Source organism: Trichoplax adhaerens, genomic scaffold (genome assembly GCF_000150275.1).
Source record: "Trichoplax adhaerens TRIADscaffold_2 genomic scaffold, whole genome shotgun sequence".
Lineage (NCBI taxonomy): Eukaryota > Metazoa > Placozoa > Uniplacotomia > Trichoplacea > Trichoplacidae > Trichoplax > Trichoplax adhaerens.
Window position 1 is genome coordinate 6,039,735 of NW_002060944.1, and position 19,914 is coordinate 6,059,648.

General features: G+C 34.3%; 4 protein-coding genes across 4 annotated transcripts; 1 reads left to right on the forward strand and 3 right to left on the reverse strand.

Moving 5' to 3' along the window:
- Window positions 1-1,303: 1,303 nt before the first annotated feature.
- On the reverse strand, window positions 1,304-2,816 carry TRIADDRAFT_53586 (uncharacterized protein; the record flags this gene model as incomplete). The annotated part of the gene is made up of 2 exons (XM_002110010.1): window positions 1,304-1,770; window positions 2,483-2,816. 2 exons carry the CDS (start codon window positions 2,814-2,816, stop codon window positions 1,304-1,306), a joined length of 801 nt encoding a protein of 266 aa, XP_002110046.1.
- Window positions 2,817-4,450: 1,634 nt separating this feature from the next.
- TRIADDRAFT_53587 (uncharacterized protein) lies at window positions 4,451-8,776 on the reverse strand (the record flags this gene model as incomplete). Its single annotated transcript, XM_002110011.1, has 12 exons — window positions 4,451-4,555; window positions 4,773-4,886; window positions 4,980-5,024; window positions 5,155-5,238; window positions 5,345-5,446; window positions 5,529-5,605; window positions 5,688-5,765; window positions 5,852-5,986; window positions 6,067-6,136; window positions 6,256-6,397; window positions 6,736-6,874; window positions 8,668-8,776. The coding sequence occupies 12 exons, from the start codon at window positions 8,774-8,776 to the stop codon at window positions 4,451-4,453; spliced, it is 1,200 nt and encodes a 399-aa protein (XP_002110047.1).
- Window positions 8,777-10,783: 2,007 nt separating this feature from the next.
- TRIADDRAFT_20860 (uncharacterized protein) lies at window positions 10,784-15,787 on the forward strand (the record flags this gene model as incomplete). The annotated part of the gene is made up of 12 exons (XM_002109456.1): window positions 10,784-10,889; window positions 13,419-13,557; window positions 13,756-13,897; window positions 14,013-14,082; window positions 14,183-14,317; window positions 14,425-14,502; window positions 14,645-14,721; window positions 14,816-14,914; window positions 15,046-15,123; window positions 15,215-15,262; window positions 15,408-15,521; window positions 15,659-15,787. 12 exons carry the CDS (start codon window positions 10,784-10,786, stop codon window positions 15,785-15,787), a joined length of 1,215 nt encoding a protein of 404 aa, XP_002109492.1.
- Window positions 15,788-16,315: 528 nt separating this feature from the next.
- On the reverse strand, window positions 16,316-19,043 carry TRIADDRAFT_53589 (uncharacterized protein; the record flags this gene model as incomplete). The annotated part of the gene is made up of 10 exons (XM_002110012.1): window positions 16,316-16,382; window positions 16,569-16,647; window positions 16,738-16,785; window positions 16,890-16,987; window positions 17,060-17,223; window positions 17,371-17,413; window positions 17,654-17,802; window positions 18,228-18,441; window positions 18,549-18,618; window positions 18,986-19,043. The coding sequence occupies 10 exons, from the start codon at window positions 19,041-19,043 to the stop codon at window positions 16,316-16,318; spliced, it is 990 nt and encodes a 329-aa protein (XP_002110048.1).
- Window positions 19,044-19,914: the final 871 nt, after the last annotated feature.

Sequence of the window (19,914 nt, forward strand, 5' to 3'; positions counted from 1 at the left end):
TAGCCGATATATTGCATTACAGCCTGAATGAAGAGTATAACGCGTAATATTACTTAATTAATGCATATATTACATGCATCGTTATTGTTCATCAGCGGATACTGTTACTGCTCTACTCGTAAAAGTTAAGATCCGCTTGCTATTATTGTGGTAAGGTGTCTTTATTGCGCAAAATGTGTAATTTGCAGAGCTAGTGCTGCGATGATACATTCAATGACTTACAACTGTAATTATGTAATAATAATAATATTATTAGTGATTGATTGCTTTATACTTGTATATATACGGTGTGGTATAATACGTAGCATTAAGTTTTCTTGAATGACTCTAGCAGATATAATAAAAATGGTTCATCGTCAGAAATAATCTTTAAATAACAAAGCAGTCTAAAAGAGTATAGGTTACTTAAAAAAAAGGGCAACAAATCGCTGTGTAACTTTTCTATATCCGATGAAAGCGAAATCATATGTAACAACGGATCATGCCTAAAAAATGCAATCTATGAGCATGTGGTAAGGTTATTGCTTCTTAGTTATTCTGATGTTGCTTTTGCCAATCCAGGAAACAGTAAAAATCATGTGCAACACTGGATGATGATGATATTCTAGAATTGTTGTAACTGACAAATGTAGTATAGGAGAACGAAATAAGGCAATTTACTATCTCTCGATTCTAATTACAAGCACTTGGTTCAGTAAATCTTTAATTTCGACTCTTCGAATGTTAATGCAGTACTAAAAATCACGTACGAATTATAATTTATTAATTCATAAACAGAACTTTATTTTTGGTTCAGATAAATTGCTCTTATTCTATATAATTTTACAATACGAAAGCAACACGGACTTGCAAGGTACAGTTTAACCTATTTGTAGGGACTCTACTGTGTATCTCCGTGATTAATTCATTAATCAGATTGGATTGCCAGGATATTACAGTTACGACGGATATTAAAGCATCTTTAAAATAAAAATGACCAGGAAAATTTATCAATATGCATTACGTATAAAACAACTCTCGGTTTCAATCGTGACTTATCCGAACTGTTATAAGTAATAAAAATAGTAAACTACTTAATGTCTGCATTATCCATGTTAGAAGATCCAAAATTATACATACATTAATTTTTCTCGAATATCCTTCTTATATGAATATTAATACAGTAGAATAAAGTAGCTTCATCAATAGGGTCTCGGAGAGCCTTAACTAAAAATTAAGAATTTTAGTCAATAGCAAGGTGTTATGCAGCTTCAGTGTTTTCAGTGTGACAATATCAAAGCGAAATTGACATTTTGTGTTCAATTCATATTGGATATTGCCAAATTAAATCAGCATTTTCTCGTTCTTCCTTCGAGGGTTTTCTATAATATTTACGATGACGACATATGTAATAGAATTCATTCGATTCAGAGCGACTAGCTGCAGGTTTGAATTCGTTAATTCTGTGATAATTCTGTTTTAGCATATCTTTAAATAGTCCTTCATCAGAACCATGGAACATTTTGCATATAAAGGTTCCATTATAAACTAAGTTAGCAAATGTAAATTTTAATGCACATAGAGCCTGCGTCATAATTGCTTGATGATCGAATTTAGGTGATCCTGCCACATTAGGTGACATGTCGCTCATGATTACATCTGCTTTTGAGTTTACGAGCATGTTTTGGATGAAGGTATGCGTGCTAGGTACGCCAAAGTCCATATGATCGAAAATCATGGCTTCACCAACTGATTTCATGCCACGTATATCTACTGCCATGACAAGACCCCCTGTAATAAGTTGTATGCCAATGATTAGTATAATAATTTATAGCTTATCGATAATGGATGCATACATGAAGAGCAGTAAGATGGCTATTAGAGACGAATATTAGCTATGTACAGTATATAACTTTGCAAAGTCTATTCTACATCGGTGCTGGCGTGCTGTACGTCTACGAAGATTTTTAACACTGTATCACTCAGAGTGCTGAGTCAAATTATTATATGGCAATGGTTAGTATCATGATTTATGGTCTACAGGTAGCATCATATACAAAGAACACCAAGATGTTTATTAGAGACGACTACTAGCTGTATACATAGCTTTAACTTTAACAAGTCTATTTTTTATTCTACTGCATATCAGCGTTGGTGTACTTCTGCGAAGATTTTGATTCTGCATCACCAGTTCTACATGTATATGAGTACATGAATAATGAAAATTTATTTATTCTATGCCACAACCTTAGAGTCATATTTCATAAGTTTGTACAGCAACTTATTGGTACTATACTATCATATGCAAAGAGCACCAAGGTGCTATCAGAGTACAGTATATCAGAGGTAAAATAAATACTACTAACGGTAGATATAATTTTACAAAGTCTATTTTTATTCTATATCAGTATTGGTATGTATCTGTGGACATTTGAACTTACTAATTCTACGCATAGAAGAGAGGATGAATAACGAAAGCTCAGTGAGGTATTATCACACTTACTCTTTCCAGTTTTATCTAAAGCAACTTGAGTCCATGATCCAGGGCTAGCTCCAATATCAATCACGATATCGCCTTTTTTAAATATTTTAAATTTCTTGTCCATTTCTAATAATTTAAAAGCGCTGCGAGATCGGTAACCCAGTTCCATTGCCTTTTTAACGTAGGGATCGTCACGTTGTCGACGAAGCCAACGACTGGAGGATGATTTTCTTCCTCTGGCATAGAATCGAGCAGACAAGATAGCTCGCCTACCTTGGTAATTCCATTTGTTCCAACATGTCAGATCAATCAACTGTGTTATCGAGGCACGAATTCCTTGCTGCATTACGTTCATGATTTCCTTCTTTCCAATTATTATAACTACCTTGCAACAATTCGACCTAGAACTGATATCGCTAGCGATTCAACATCAATTTCAATAGTTTTGTTAGCCTAGCATCGACTTGGATACAGTCCAGTACAACAATTAAATAAAGTACAGAGAAATCGTACAAGGTCTATTCGCAGGCGTCCCTACTAGCTCCAATTACCAACTGGAGAGATTAGAGGATACTATCTAGCACAGATTAGGATTCCTAGCTCGAAAACACTTCTCTAATTTTGCGAGTGTTTTAAGGGATGAGCTATGCGTTTATGCCGCTGGTTAGATCTAAGATTTATTTCAATTGCGCATGTCCGTATATCAGTCAAAATTTACTATGGCGAAGAAGTTACCTAAAGCTTCTCTCTTTCAATTGAATCAATTTAATTTTTATACCGTACCTATCCATGTCAAAACTTCTACTTAACGTACCATCAATATGGCCCTTTTTAAGATTGCATAGGCTAGATTTTCATACATGGCTCACGGAGTATGCAGTAAACATTAAAGACTTGCGCATTCATATATGAGTACAGTACGCGTATAAACTACTAATAGGCTGTGGGTATTTGAATGGAGTCCGTTCGATCTGCATACCAGATTTATAAATATCAAAGACTTTTACCTAAGATACTGTACATTCGAGCTTTGTAAAAGGTATGTAAAATGTGCAATACGTCTTATAATGTGCATTCTTGATCAATATTCGAGTAGGAGTGCTACTGATGGTAAATGTAGAATGATTTTCAGAGCAGCCTACGACGGTATTTAAAAAATAACAAAGTTACGATTACTGTACACCTGATGCGCTTCGTGTTTCCTATAATTAACGAGAATGGCTTTTAATAAATAATTTATTTAAACAGCTGTATTAACAGCAAGTACCAATATATACTTAGTTCTTACTGTGTACGCTCCGCGTTTCGTACAGTAATGAAATATAATTATAATTGCAGAGAAGATCAAGTTCAGATCTTACATGTACATTGCGAGATAGGCATAGTATACAACTGTATATAATATTCCTTATTTTGTTCATATAAAACATTCGTTTATACCGCAAAAGCATATGGTTCATGATTTAAGAGACTATACTAACTAAACAGAGTAACATAGGTATACGCGTGTACCATATCATTTCCGTCACACGAAATTTAGAGATACAAGCAATATGAGTTCTTGTAAATATCCATTAATTTAAGGATATATATATATATATATTAATATACAATAACAATTTTCTTCTATTGCGAGTATATTCATTCAATTACTTATTAGAGATTACACTTAAAAGCAGTCATATCGATATAAAATCAATTTCTATCATTCATTCATTCGGACGATAACATACATTTTTTTTATAGAAAATTTTATCAGTCAAGCTTAAAATATATTCAGTGCGAAAACTATAGATCTCAATTTCTAGTTAAATTAGCACAAGGTATATGCAGTTCCATAAGAATTTTACAGCAATAATCAGTTCGTGTACAGAACAGTTGTAATCTACAGCTTTAGTACATGAAACGAAATCTATATTAAAAGATTGTGCCGAAACCCATAATAAGCACTTTCGTTTTTGTAAACCACGCGGAGACGAGGTAGCATTATTACTGTGGGCATGTCCAATCGCCACTTAAATTACCAAATTTATACCGTTGCGTTGCGGCTTCACTGAATACGGGAATGACTTCATTTGCATTGACTGAAAATCGCTACACAATTTTTAAAAGATTATGTTAGAATGTACGCTACCGTAGAAATCTATGAAGTATTGAAATATACGTATAAAGACTAGACTGCAGTGTCGGATATGATGAATATAGACAGTTGATTATCTATCCGCAGTTTACTTTAAAATTAGCTTTCTTTTTTTAAGACATTAGCCAAGTAATATTCTAAAGCTTACACTAAATATCGTATTATACTCACCTTTAAGTATATATAAGCATCCATCCCATAACCTTCTAAAGGAGATAGTTTTAAATCACCGTTTAAATACCTAGCATAAAGCCGTGATAATGGCAGTCCATAACCATAACCCGCCTTTAGATAAATAATCAATTAAAAATTATAAATTTACATCATCTTCAACGATTCCAGTCTCATTTACAAAGAATTTACACAATTTTTAGTTACCATAGGAGAAATAGATTCACTGCGTTCGGCATCAAACAATGATTGCTGTATTGGGCATAAATATAAATATAAATATACAATCAGTTTACCGCTATTCTAAGATTTTAATACCAACATTATAAGGTTCGACTATAACAGCTTCGAATAAAGAAAATATTCATGAACAGTTAATTACCTGTGGATCTGGAGCCGTGGAATACATATAACTAAATACAACATCTAATTTATTTAATGGAACGCCACCACCTCTGTCAACAACCTAAAAGAATGAAATTTTACAGATGAAATATGTGCATGCCAATAGCTATCATCACAAATGCAAGAATAAAAACGCTGCAAACAGTTAGTTTTCTAATTTTACTTACTCTAATCACTATATCTTCTTTTCCTGCGGTAATAATAACTTTAATCGGAGGCAATTCAGAATAACCCTCAATATGTTTTTCAACCGTTGCTCTCATCGAATTCTGCAAAGAGAAATCAAAAATAAGAATTGTTCTTCACTACGAGAATAATAAGAAAATTTTATTATCTCGTATGATATCATACCTTTAATAACTCGAAAACCATATAATGTAGTTGAGATGGTATATAGCATATGGTTACAGGTGATAAGTTCCCAGCAGCTATTAAAGAAAGCATTAACTTAATTCATTTGTACTACACTATCAGTTAAATAGTAAAGAAATAAAATACGGATATCAATACCATTATGTTCTTCAATTTCGACTTTAGGAGCAGCCATATAATATTGATCGCATAATGAGCTCGCATCTTCAGCAGCACCTATTGAAAGTTATAACATTAATTCCTGGTCCTGACTTTAAAGTATTGGAAAGTTTAAAAATAGAATAGTCAGTCTATGGACATACTTTCAACTATTTTCATTACACTGCAGTTGGGATTAATGCATCCAATGTGCCTTTTAAAGGGCTCTTCATCTCCGAACAGCGTTAAATGTTGCGTAATTAACAGTCTCATACTTGTACGATTAATATAGAATCGATCTGTAACATGACATTATCAGTTCAAAATTAATTGGATAGCAATTCGTTTCAGATGTTATAGCAGTGTATTTAAGCAATACCCAAGAAATATTGTAACGACGAGTGATCCAAACTATGATTCTTTACAACTGTCTTCAATTCCATAATACCCTATACGTATAGTACAAAGTAAATCAATGTGGGTAAGCAATCATTTAAATTTATTTACTGTCAATTTTTAAAATATTTTGAATCGACGTTGATAAAAGCTGTAGGCTACTTGTACATACTTTGGCCATGGTTTCTATAACAGTGCTATGGCGTTGATTGATGTTATGGATTAAATCAGTAAACTTATCTACCATACAGTCGCTGTCATTATCTGCGTTTTTCTCTCGAAATTCAATTAGTTCCGATAAGCTTTGAGAATACCTAATTGATCACAAATTGCAGCAACTATTAATAACTTGTAACAATGGAAGACGAACATGAAATAATTTGGAAATCAAAATTGCAACGTGATTATGTGAACCAAGTGGAAAGGTCAGTTTAAATACTACTGTATATAGGTAATTTATCGGAAAGGATTAGAATTAAGCTTGTTGCAATATGTGATGTAACTGAAGTAGGAAGCTGTACTGTTATGATAATCGTTCTAAAATTGTGTGGTTTTTATAGTACAAGAGGTGCAGAAGACTAAAAGTTGTGTACAACCTTATCCTAGGCACAGTAGATGACTACAAAAAATATACTCGTATGGCAGTACTTACCAGCCGTTTAAAGTTTGAACCGAAGGCATTTCCATAAGTATATTGGGCAAGTGGTGAAGCTCCTTCATAATGTGTGCAAGCCTAATAGGCAGCTCACATCTTAAATATCGATAGGAATCCTGACTTGTGGCCGTTCGACCTTTCATCATCATAATAAATAACAAAATTAGTCCTTCTGTAAGAACAGGTTCACACGAAGTCATTCAAGTTTAGTCTACAAACTATACAATACGTATATATTTGATATTAATACTAATAAATATGCTCATTGTGCGGTGACAGTAACATAGTAAAGTAAAAAAGTACAAGTACACGAAGTTTAACGAGCGAGGGATGGACTATTTTTTGCGATCGATGAGAAAGAATATATTTATCGTTCAATTATACTCATATGTGCCATTAGTGTTATGCAAGCGACGATATTGTAGTATGGACAGTAATAAAGGTGGGTAATTGCGTATTTTACAGTTTCCTGTATAGCAAAATAAAAATCTTGCGACCAGCTAGTTTACCTTACTACAGTATTATAGCTATACAGTATTGTAAGTTGTACGCAACGTTGCATTCATCTTTCAAATTTTGAAATAATAACTCAGTGTGTTTCTAAGGGATAAAATAACTTTTCAGCGAATGGAAAAAATGATGTTAATCTCAAGACACGTTGTTTGACGTCGATGTGTTTAATAAATTAGCGATACGAGGGTGATTAATTGATGATAAGGGCGATACGCTACGCGTATAGCGACCGATAGTTTTTTATGGGCATTTTGATCGAAAAATAGCCTTTAAACTATTCAAGATGCAGTACACGTATAGTATCCATAGTGGTGAGTTAAAATAGGCAATGCATTAACGTGTCGATCTTCAACCGAATTGTGCGTAGAGCCTTTTCGATATTTGCCTTTGCACACTGTACAGAATTACACGGTAACAAATTTATTTATTTATCTATTTTTATGTAAACTTCTTCTCGTACGCTAAATTCACCTCTATCGTATCTATTGGATGACTAATTTTAAATATTTAATCAAAGTATAGGAAAAAAAAAATTCTTTTACTTATACCGTTCTAGATTTTAAGTAAAGGGCAACCATCGGCTGATATAATTGAGCCAACCTAATTAACATAACGACTGTGGTGATTTAACGTATTACGATCCAAAATAAAGCAAAGGAATAAAAATATTTTACAGGTAATTTTGAAGTTATTGGGTGAGAACGCTAGTGGCCAAACCTACCGTACGTTACGCTTTGCGAATACTTTAATTAATACTGGATATTTTACTACCGTAAATGCTATTGGGCTGACCGTTTGAAATCATTTCATCGATCGGTTGGAAATTCTATCCGCTAATTTAATATACTGTAGATGTAAAAACGACAGGCATAACCACCTGATAATAGGCGTTGTGCAGGAGTCTAACTACTTGTAGGCGGATTTGAGTAAAATTCTTTCCTCAACTCACTGTCCACTTCTGTAAAACAATTGCAAAATAAGCAATCCTTTTCGATCTTACAGAATAACTTTTTATTGATTGGCAAGAATATTGATGTAAAGTACTTTGACATTGGAGAAGTAACTACTATTCATTGGCAATAATTAATAATGTAAGGTACAGTACTGTAGTTTAAGTGATGGATGCCGATCTGTAAGATGATATGTATCGAGCAAGACGTTCCTAAGCTAAAATCGTTGCTATTGATGTTGCTAGCAGGCTGAACGGGTATACTTGGTGTGGATAAGTAACTCTATTTGTAGTGTACAGAAGGATGCCTAGTGAAATAACTGGCTGACTACGAATTACGACTTGCAAAGCATGACTACATGTATCGCTGTAGCATGTTTAGTCAAGACTGAAGATGAGATCTCTGCATAGTATAGAGCTGAAGTTATTTCAAATTGAATCATGCTAGACGAAGATATTGAACTTACCGAAATCCATCAATTGGCGAATGGATAAAGGCGAAGGTGAATATTTCCAGTAGCGATTAATATAGGTAGTAACTTCTTGAGAAGCCACTTTGAACGCTTGTTGAGCCATGGTAGGTGTACTGGTGGGTGTTGTACTAATGAATAATTAGTACGGTAAAAGATTGGAGCAATTTCCTATCCAATTTCAACTATCTGAAGTCACTACTCGTCACGGATTAGCAATGGTAAGCTTCAATGAAGGCTTGAAAGTACCAGTAGTCGATTGGAGTGGATGTTTTTGGGCAAATTTGCTGATGATTGATTTGCAATTACTATTTCCAGCTTATCCTTGAATGATAAACTTACGTCTGTATGTCTGTAATATTGCACTACTTGAGCCTTGAGGTGGTTGATTGCGGGTGTTTTCCTATTCGTGTATTCAGTATAGACTTGCTTTGACGATGGATCTACTTCACATGCGCGATGGCAATAAAGAATGAATTGTACAGCGCCCACACCAGTATTTATAAAGTTGGTGGCCATCACGTGGTCTAGAAACTTCTGGTCCATTTGGAACTGAACTTGCGTACTATAGTGCACTTGCGCAATGTCAACCATGGTTATTGTTTGCAAAGATAAAAGAAAAGAACCTTTTATCTCTCCAGTGACCCTTCCATGTACGTCACAAAAACGAGGGTGAGACCAGGGTGGTGTGTTGGAGGTTTGCCCATCAATGATAAGCCGGCCAGAAAGGCGATTGGCAGACATTCAATTGACGTTCAATGCCGCAGTACAATCAGAGTCCAGTCCAGTCCAATCATGACGCAATACGTACAATACAATGATTTGGACTACTGGACTAGAAATTACCAGTAGCGTTGACGTCCAACGTGAGCACGTACATCTGAACGATTTTCGTCGTAGCCATGATCTATATTTAGTGCAATCAAGGTGTGCAGGTGTACTCGTTTTCTGGTTATTCTACTTTGTATAGCACGAAAAGTGCACAGTATAAAACCAATCAATCAAGGGAGCAGCTATTGAGTAACTTGTAAGGAGAGACGAAACCTTTTAGTACTGTCTAAAAACTATAACTATACTGTACTGTACAGTACAGTACAGTATACTGTACTGTAGTTATAGTTTGTACATGTACAGTACAGTACTGTACTGTAGACCTACAGTACTGTACTGTACATTGTACAGTAGAGGTCAATTTATCTTAGTACTGTACTGTACTGTACAGACTGTACAAATAAGGAGATTACTGTACTGTATACTGTCCAGTGTCCAGTACAGTACAGACGTACAGTACAGTAGAACATTGTGAACTCCTAAAACTTTCGCACTTGTAGTAGATCCCTTTATCAAAGGAATTTCACCATCTTTAAAATTAAAAATTATTGCCTGCAATCATCTCATCTACATTTTTATCAAGCTTCACTTCAACATCTTGAGGAAAACTATCTTTTATCTGACAATGTCTGCAAATGGCCAAGGACTTGTACAGTACAACTGCAGATCACTGTGGATTGTACATTGTACGATACGGTAGCGCCACACCTAAAACCAGCATCGAGTTTTGACCTTTTGTGGGTGACCTTACCAGACGGACAGATTTCGGAATTCTACTTCCATGACGGGGTTTAGTCATTCAGAACGACTAACGACTAGGACAGAGCACGTTCGAGTATGCAGCACTATAGAACCAAACCTTCGACAGGTGTAAGTATAGTGAGTAGTGTCTAGGCTTGCGCTATTGCCTTGCCTACTGTCATCGTTCTCCTCTCTTGTTCTTCCTTCTTGCCCCCGATGTAAGGTAGTGGAAAAGAAGCTTTTACGTACAAGTAGGTTGCGATTGCGGTATTGATTATTCCGCGCATCGTCGATGATTCGACAATCCCTGGCATAACCTTGTTAACTCTTTCGTGCAAACTTGAATTCGACTCTACTACAGTGATGTATGTGTCAGCAGTAGTCAAGCTTGAATATTGTTGTTGTTGTAGACGTGAAAACAAAATTGTTACTAATTGCATCATCATTTTCCACACTGACAGCTCCAGTTGAATCCATTTCAAGTGGAACTGCATCGGCTTCCAATTCCAATTCATTGATAGGACGCTCAATTTATACATTGATGGCTGCTCAAATTCGTCAACGAAGCGCTGATGTCATTAAATACATCAATCGCTACAGTCAGTATACACCGTTGTCGCTTTCCATTAAACAACTGATGGATTTTGGTAAGTTGATAGCAATCTATTTGAAATACTGTCATGATGATGGACTTGATCCTCATTACATGCGTATACTAGTAATAGAGCATTGACAAAGCATCTACACTACTGGAAGATGATATTAGCATCACAACCCAAACAATATTTTACAGCCTAGGTCAATACAGGTAGTCCATCATACTGGATACTACGACAGTCACATATTTATTTATTCTACAATAGGCTTAGCGTTGCCTTATTATTTCTCTCAAATTATCACTACAGGATTAAATATATATCCTCACTGAGTCAAAGAATCAAATCGAATAAAAATGAAATGAATAAGATTGATTGGCATTGAGTAAAAAGTCAATAATCTGATGATGCACTGTTGAATAGCGACAGTACTCTACCATATACATTGTGCAGTATACATGCCGGGAAAGGCCAACAATATTGCCACCAATTACATTGACTGATGACTAGTAAATCCGTAACATCACCTATATCGATTAGGTAATTAATTCATCAATCAGAATCAACTATCAACAGACAGGCTCAAGCTTGCTAGGCATAAGCACGAACGATAGTCTTTCCAACCGTTGCACAGATTTGATTCCACACTACTCTGCAATTTTTAGCAATAGATATAGTGCAATTATCAATAAAGTCTAATAATCAATATATCATTCCTGTTTGACTACAACTATGGTCCATGGGCGTCGTTGATTCATTTGGTTTGTCATATCGCATTGTAGTATTGGAAATCAATGGCGATGTCAATTCTTTTGCAACCATAGTACAGTATATTGTATTGTGGAGCAGCACACCGCATTGTCAACTTGTAGTAATTTTTGCACCTATTCTCGCCATGTTATTGTCGGATTCTATAGTATCTTAACGCTAAATTTCAACCCATAAAATCAATATCCATCGATTCATCATTATTAAATGAAATAATCACTAAAAATATTGGTAACAGGTTGACGTGATGAATAGGATGTCCTAAAACTTTCATTTTTTTTAATTTACGATAATTATCTTATCCTTGATGACGTAAAAGCACGCCTCATCAATTGAAAAATTGTTTTTGTATATGGCACCCGAGAGTAGGTTTTATTTAGAATCACTACCATTGGTAAATTGCTGTAGATGTATAGCATTATCCCTTACAATTCATGACTGACATCCACTTAGAATAACTGTAATTATAACCATAAATTAGTGAATACTACTTTGTTGTCTAACGACGATATTTGTTATTTAATTATTGACCGTTGATTAAATGGTTCTATCAAAAATAGTTTTGCCCAATGTAAACAAATAATTCTATCAGTACATCGGTAGATCGCAGATACAACTATCCTTATTTTCAAACACTATATTATTGAATTCAATGGATTTGTTATTTACTAGATCCACAATATCGCTAATTGAAGATGTCATAAATTTAACCTCCAAGTAATCAATTGATATTTTCCAAATGGAGAGAAAATTCAATTTTCGATAGCACTCTTAACTTAATCATAGTCTTTACTTTGATCGCGAGAGTAATCTAAATGAATAATTTTAGCATGCATACAAGAATCATAATTCAGCCTATAGGGGTTACAGCAAGTGCTGAAAATGATTTCCTACTTGACTGTACAGTTAATTTTTCTCAACAACCGCAGCTTCCGTTTTACTTTCCTTTATTTATTTCTATTTCATTGATAAATTTACTTTATTTTGTTACATGCGGTTACAAGCTATGAATACAGTCGAGAATTATAGTTACTGTATAATCACATCGATGAATTACTCTATGATAGCGTTGTATTTGATCAGACACCATAGTCGCTTCTCATGTTGTAGTCGCATTTGTATACCGTATTGTATGTACACATTAGTGTACTGTATATTCACGCATGACATGGAATATCTTCAGCCATATCAAATTATTCAATCCAAATACGCTAAAATGGGATTTAAAAGTAATTGAGGAGACGAAAAAGGATTAATCAAATCGCTGCACACGATAGCTGTCACAATTTAAGTATTGGTTTGTCATTGTAGTATGTAAAATAGCTTGCAGGCCATTTTTACTAACTGTAAATAAAAATAAAACAATATTGAATGAAGATGAAAAGGATTAGACTCATTTCTGTATAAGATAGTTAATTCACATTTTCGAATAGCTATAGTCAGCATAAGTTGAATGTTGACTTGCCATTACGCAAAATAGGTTGTCAGTCACTTTTTCCGATAATTATAATCATTCAGTAACAATATCGCTAGCCAAAAGAGATCACTATCCCTTTCATTACAGTAAAAATAGGTTCTAATGCAATTGGAACGGTAACTTGGCATCATCCATGTATGAAAACTTATTTGCTAAAAACGTCCTTGCGTTGTAGTGTATTTATTTTAACATTTCAATTTGAAGCCTGTGTAATATTTGGATCGTAACACTTTCATCCTACGGCTTTAATGGAATGGAATTATTCATCAAGTAATTAAATTTACTACTTTTATATTTTATATTAATCAAATTTAAATATAACATAAACGAATTAGGTCGTCATGGCTCAATCCTTAATTCATATAAGTTCTTGAGTTCCGAACTCCCTATAAGGTTGGCGCATATTATGAAGGAATTGCGTTATTTGCCTGTTGGATTATTAGATATGCCGTCGGTGCAAAGAGTTGATAATTGGTAATTAAATAAAAAAAGTTTCAATCATTGTTTCACGTGATTTAGAATTGTTGAGGTTTTACTTGTTAAGCAACTTAATCAACTTAACTATAGCTACAGTAGGGTTCAATATGATACCTACTCGTACAGAATTAGCTGATATGCAGAATGTAATCCTTGTGTGTGGTATCAATGATGAGTACATGTTATTTTTTATAGGTACGCAACTAGTTTAATCGAGTTAATCGATTTTAGAGACCAGCACAAAGGTAAATCCTGTGAAGTGACTGCTAAGAATTTTACGAATTTGGTAGCAAACATCAGACAGCGCCATAATAGCGTAGTAGAAACAATGGCGCAGGTAAATATCTCTACGTATACTGTAAACATATATCTAATTTTTTTCTTAATTGATTTTTACTATGACGGTTACAGTTTACTGCATTAAGGAAATGTATAACAATCGCTTACTTTAGGGCATTATAGAATTGAAGCTTGCTAAGAAAGACTATAATTTAGATCAACATCGTTTACAATATTTTTTAGGTAAGTTTATTATACTCTGATCATTTTTTTGTATTGTTTTGTCGTCTCCTTGTACTTACGAGCTTTAATAGTAAATTTCCATAATATCCTTATATTGTAGATCGCTTCTATACCAACAGAATGAGTATTAGATTATTAATTACGCAACACAACATGCTATTCGGTGAAGAGAATGCAGAAAAAAAGCATATTGGCTGCATTGATCCGTCTTGTAATTTATCAGAAATTGTTGCAAGTAATATTTTGTTACAAATTATCCAATCAGACTATTTTAATAATTGAACGTATAGCTCGTTTATAAATCTAATAAGTATTGACTATTTGATTATTTTAAAATTGCAGGTGCAGTTAATAATGCTAGCGAATTATGCGATCAATATTATATGGTTGTTCCACCAGTTGATATTAACGAAGCTAACGGTAATTAATTATAAATTATTGGCTAGTATTTTTTAAAGTGCATCATGCAGATTTCCATAAGTACGGATCACCAGCTCTATCGGTATCATTAACGCGCATAACCATACTATGAAAATCAAATATTTTCTTACTCTGTATATAGCCGTAGAACCTGGTAGTGGTGTTGATATATGTTACATTCCATCTCATTTGCATTACATGGTGTTTGAACTATTAAAGGTTTGAAATATATTAACGATTTTTTTACGTCTACTCTCACGTGTAAAAGTATGAGCGAATTCTAAAGGCTGCACTATCTTATATATTTGCGTAGAATTCTATGAGAGCAGTAGTTGAAAATCATCAAAATAATCTCAACTTACCTCCAATTCAAGTTACTATCACCAAAGGCGAAGAAGACATTCTTATTAGGGTACTGTAGTGCTTAAAATTGAGTAATTAAGTTTGTAATTGTTTGATATGCCAATACTCCATTAACTATAGTACTACCGGGATGGGATATGCGGACTTTATTTATGCTAAAAATTCAAATTTTTTCTTTAGATCTGTGATAGAGGAGGGGGTATCCCAATCTCAAAATTAGAAGACATTTACAGTTACATGTACTCAACCGCACCTCAAGTAAGACTTGAATAGTTCAGTAGTCTGATAATTAATTATACTGTATAATCAAAATAAATACTCAAATACTGCTGCATTAATCTTAAATTAGCCGCCATCACTGGATTTGGTTGCAAGGTCAGAAACAGTAACGCCGCTTGTAAGTTTGTTAATAACATGAACCACAATTAGATAATAAAATTGATGCTCTTCTGCAATCCCTAACCAATTTAATTTGCTAAGTATTCAAATAATAAACTATCGTTTGTTTACTTATGGTATGTCCTTTAACTCGCTTAATTTAGGCTGGCTTTGGTGTTGGCCTGCCATTATCTCGCTTGTATGCTAGGTATTTAAACGGAGATTTAAAGCTTTCCCCCTTGGAGGGTTATGGTATGGATGCATATATTTATCTAAAGGTACTAATTATTTCTCTAACAAATGATTGTCAATCTACTGTAAAATCTAATCGGTATAGAATCTACGCATGTAGGACATTTCAGATAATATTCAGAAATTGATGATATCATATTTATAAAGTCAATTTAATTTGCAGCGATTTTCTGTGAAAGCCAATGAAGTTCTACCGGTATTTGGCGAAGCAGCATCTCAGCAATATCGTGTTAGAGGATTGAGTGGAGACTGGACCGCATCAGCGAGTAATCGCAAAGACAAAAGTGGATAATCTTGAGAATCGTTAACTGCGTATAATCATCATCAATTTGGATGGTATAGTTAATATCATATGCAATTATTGTTCATGCTGATAGCACACATTTTTGGGACTCGAAGGCTAATATTTTGATACACAGATTGAAAAAATGGCGCATATATAATAATTACGTAATAAATCTGCCATATTTGATATATCAAACAAGGAAATGATTACATAATCTGATCACAGAAGCAGTAATTAATTAATTAATCATCGCATATACTTGATATTTAATTTATAATTTAAAACAATTTTCAAAAATGACACATTATCAATCGGCAGACTTGTATTTAAATTTTTATGTTATTAGCTGCTATAAATATCTGACTATTTTGTCATATTAAATTCCTGATGAGTTCGCTAACATTGATTATTGCAATCTCTAGAGAATAGAGCGAAGGTGTATCTTTTAAAGGAGGTTATAAATTTGATATTTTTGAATTTTATTTATATTACAATACTTTGAAATGCGGTGTTAAATAAGCTTCCTATGACTTTTTACGGCCTCGTTAAAATTTCGACGCCTTGTGAAGTGATAAGAACCGTATGTTCGCATTGTGCACTTCTGAAATAAAAATGTAATCGATCAGAGGAAAAATTTCGGACTTGTGACTTGTATATTACATCTAATTCAAGATTTCTTTTCAGCGCGTAGTAATACTGTATAAATCCTTATGAATGCAAGATTAATGAAATGCGAACATGTACATAAATCATCCTTTTAGCGGAAGTCGTTTAAAATCAACAATACCTTTTATTGTCTGTTGATATTGCAGTCCATCCGTCTTCAAGAATTTCTGCGTCAGGTGTTCCTTCACAAATGACCGGCTCTAGTATGACCATCAACGCAACTTGTTAAATAGCACATAAATACATTGATGGTATCAAATGTAAAGAGTAGTCTACTATTTTTTGGAAACCTATTGTAAAGGTCATTCCAGGTCGCATATGTCCCATTTGCCAATTACCTACGAACAGAGTGAATGGAAAAAAAGTAATTTAAGTAAAAAGTTAGATTTATCATAGTAACTGCTAATTACGTTAGATTTAATTACAAATTAGTAAAACGTACGATAATGATAGATATGAGGGGGTCCATGAAAATATGATCCAATTCCATGGCCAAGAAACATTTTATTCACAGTAAAGCCGGCCGCACGCGCCAAGTTGCTGATAAAAGTTTTACCGTAAAAACAACATTTATACATTTATAGAACGGACATTAATAACATGCAATCTGACCTAATCGTTTTGCCAATATTGCGGAAGGGTACATTCGGCCCACAAATATCAATTGCTTGTTGAAGGCAAAGTTTGGCAGTTTCAACGAGTTGTTGGCCTGTTTCATCTACGTTGCCTAATAAAAATGTATCAGAGGTATCGCCGTGATAACCATTATAATAGACCTATGTGATTAAAAGGAACAATAAAAGTTATTCAACTATTAGAATTTATTAATACTAGAGTAAGTTGCTATTGTAAAAATTTGATATTATACTACTAGCAGAAAGCAGTCAGGAGTTATAGAAATTGATGTTATGATCGTGACTTACAGAAATATCAACGTTGATGATGTCTCCATCTTCCAGTGGACGGCTAAATGAGCGAAAAGAGGATTACATACAATGAATAAGCAATATTGAAATGGATATAGTTTTATAGATGTAATTTTATAATTTTTCTTATCTATAAACGTATCGTATGTACGAAGGATATTTTATGAGGCTACACTGTCTACCGTTAGTAACTTTTATAGATATTTGAATAGTTGGTAGAGTTTAACAGCAATACAATATCAAATGTTTGATCGAATATGATCATCTGTATTAACCTAACCTATCGGGAATTCCATGACAAGCAACGTTGTTGACTGAAGTGCATACTGATTTTGGGTAACCATTGTAGTTGAGAGGTGATGGATAAGCACCATGTTGGATTATGTTATCGTGAACGAACTGATCAATATCTTCGGTTGTCATCCCAACCTAAAATTGTAGTGTAAAGATCGAAATCAGGCAATATTTATTGTTTACGTTTTTGTACATAGTACAGTATACTCGTTGTTGTATACAGTATTTATCGCATCATCAATTAATAAACAGAATTAATGGCAAGGTGGATAACGTTGTATTATACTTTACATCTCAATTAGCGTCGGACTTAATGCATATGCGTACGAATGTTTTATTTTGATAATTTACGTTTCTTAGGTAGATATTCAAATCGCAGTGAAGTTGGTGTTGGCAATAATTAATCATTGTAATGCCATATTTACAGTCTATGTCGATATACAGTAAACGTGAATATTCATTATATGCGCGTGCATGGATTATCAAGGGCTGAAATTTTCTATGAGCTAATATTGATGCTCTAAACTAAAATTATATTGCCATGTCGTTTTTCAGTGTACCTTAATGTAGTTTTTAACAGAATCTAAAATTCGGTATGCCAATTGACAAGATCTCTTCATGGCGTCAATCTGGTCTTCATTTTTAATTTCAATAGTGATAGGTGACGGAGGGACTACGCCTGTTAAAGCGTATGGAGGCAACGGTATACCTTGTGGGACAGGCTGAGCTGGAGATACTTGTTTAGGTTGTACCAAACTAAATGAAGACCAAGATCTATACGAATACAAGGAATAGACGTGGTTGTATTTTGTCACTAATTATAATTATAATTATAATTGAATGGTTACATAGCAGTGCTTTAAGTTAAGAGCTAGTTGTACCTAAAAATCTGCCTATATCGGCTGGAGAATAGCATAGATGGCGAATAGTAATTGCCTATTCGTAGCTTTCCTAAAAAAATCAATAGTTTCAATTGCATTTCTTGAACTGTTTGCATACGTACGTATCTCTGTCTAGCTCTGGACAACTGGCTGCGTTGTACAGTCGATAGCGTATTCTGCATCATTCAATTCAATTAATGATACTTGATAATACGAATAATCTGCACTTATGCCTATGCTAGTTTAGTTATGTGCATAGTATTATGGTTAATTATTGGTTATGGTTGTGTTTTACAGGTCCGAAATCTGATCCACTAGATTGCATCAGGTTGCATTTATCCTTGTATTGACAATCGTTATTACGCGTATGGGTCATATCGGTTATTTGCACGAGCAATGATCAACTTGCTGTTGCATTGATCTGCTCTGTCTCTAACCTGCCATTTTAAGCATACGGCAACAAGTTGTCAGCCTATTGATTCCTTGTAAAACCATTCTACCGCATCCAAATTTACGACAGTATCTAGTATGTGTCAATAGGGTAGTCGATGTAGATCAAATAGCTGGCGAAATTGGATGCTAACATTAAATTGCAAGTTGAAACGATCAGGATGAGTTCCAACGAGCTGCAAGAGGTCCAGCTAACGACACTTTGAGCTAGCGTCAGTCAGCAAGTGTCGCAGGTCAAAATGAGAAGGCGGACTGTTCTTTTGCTATTTTGTTGGGTTATTTGACTGTCTCGGAAGACTGGAACCGTACACCATACTATGATCAACTTCGATACCGATGTACAGAAGTACAGACTAGGCAAGTGGTCATCCTACAGTACATATTTTCGACGAGGGTTATACAGTACAGTACAGTACTGTACAGTATAAGGGTTCATTGACTATCCCTAGCACCTACAGTACAGTACAGTATAAGGGTTCATTGAATACTGTATCCCTAGCACCTACAGTACCGTGTACAATATTGTACTGTAGTTATTACGGCAAGATTTTTGGTACAGTGTACTGTACAGTTTACAGTACAGCGATGTGCATTGAATTAGATCCCTTCCATTTTCTCTATAGTTCAAGCTGTTCAAAAGGAAATTTCTTATATGCAGTACTGTTGAGAAAATTGAAGGGATCTAATTCAATGCACACCACTGTACACTAAAAAAATCTGAAGTACAGTACTGTACTTCGGATTTTTTTATTTTACTGTCCTTCAGATAAGATTTAAGATTGAGAAGTCGGCCAGAAGTACAGTACAGTACTGTACTGTACAATACTTGATGGTCTAGTACAGACGTCAGGACCACTAGACAGGATCGATTCAGTACTGTAGCGTCCTTACGTACAGTTTCGTAGATGATAGACAG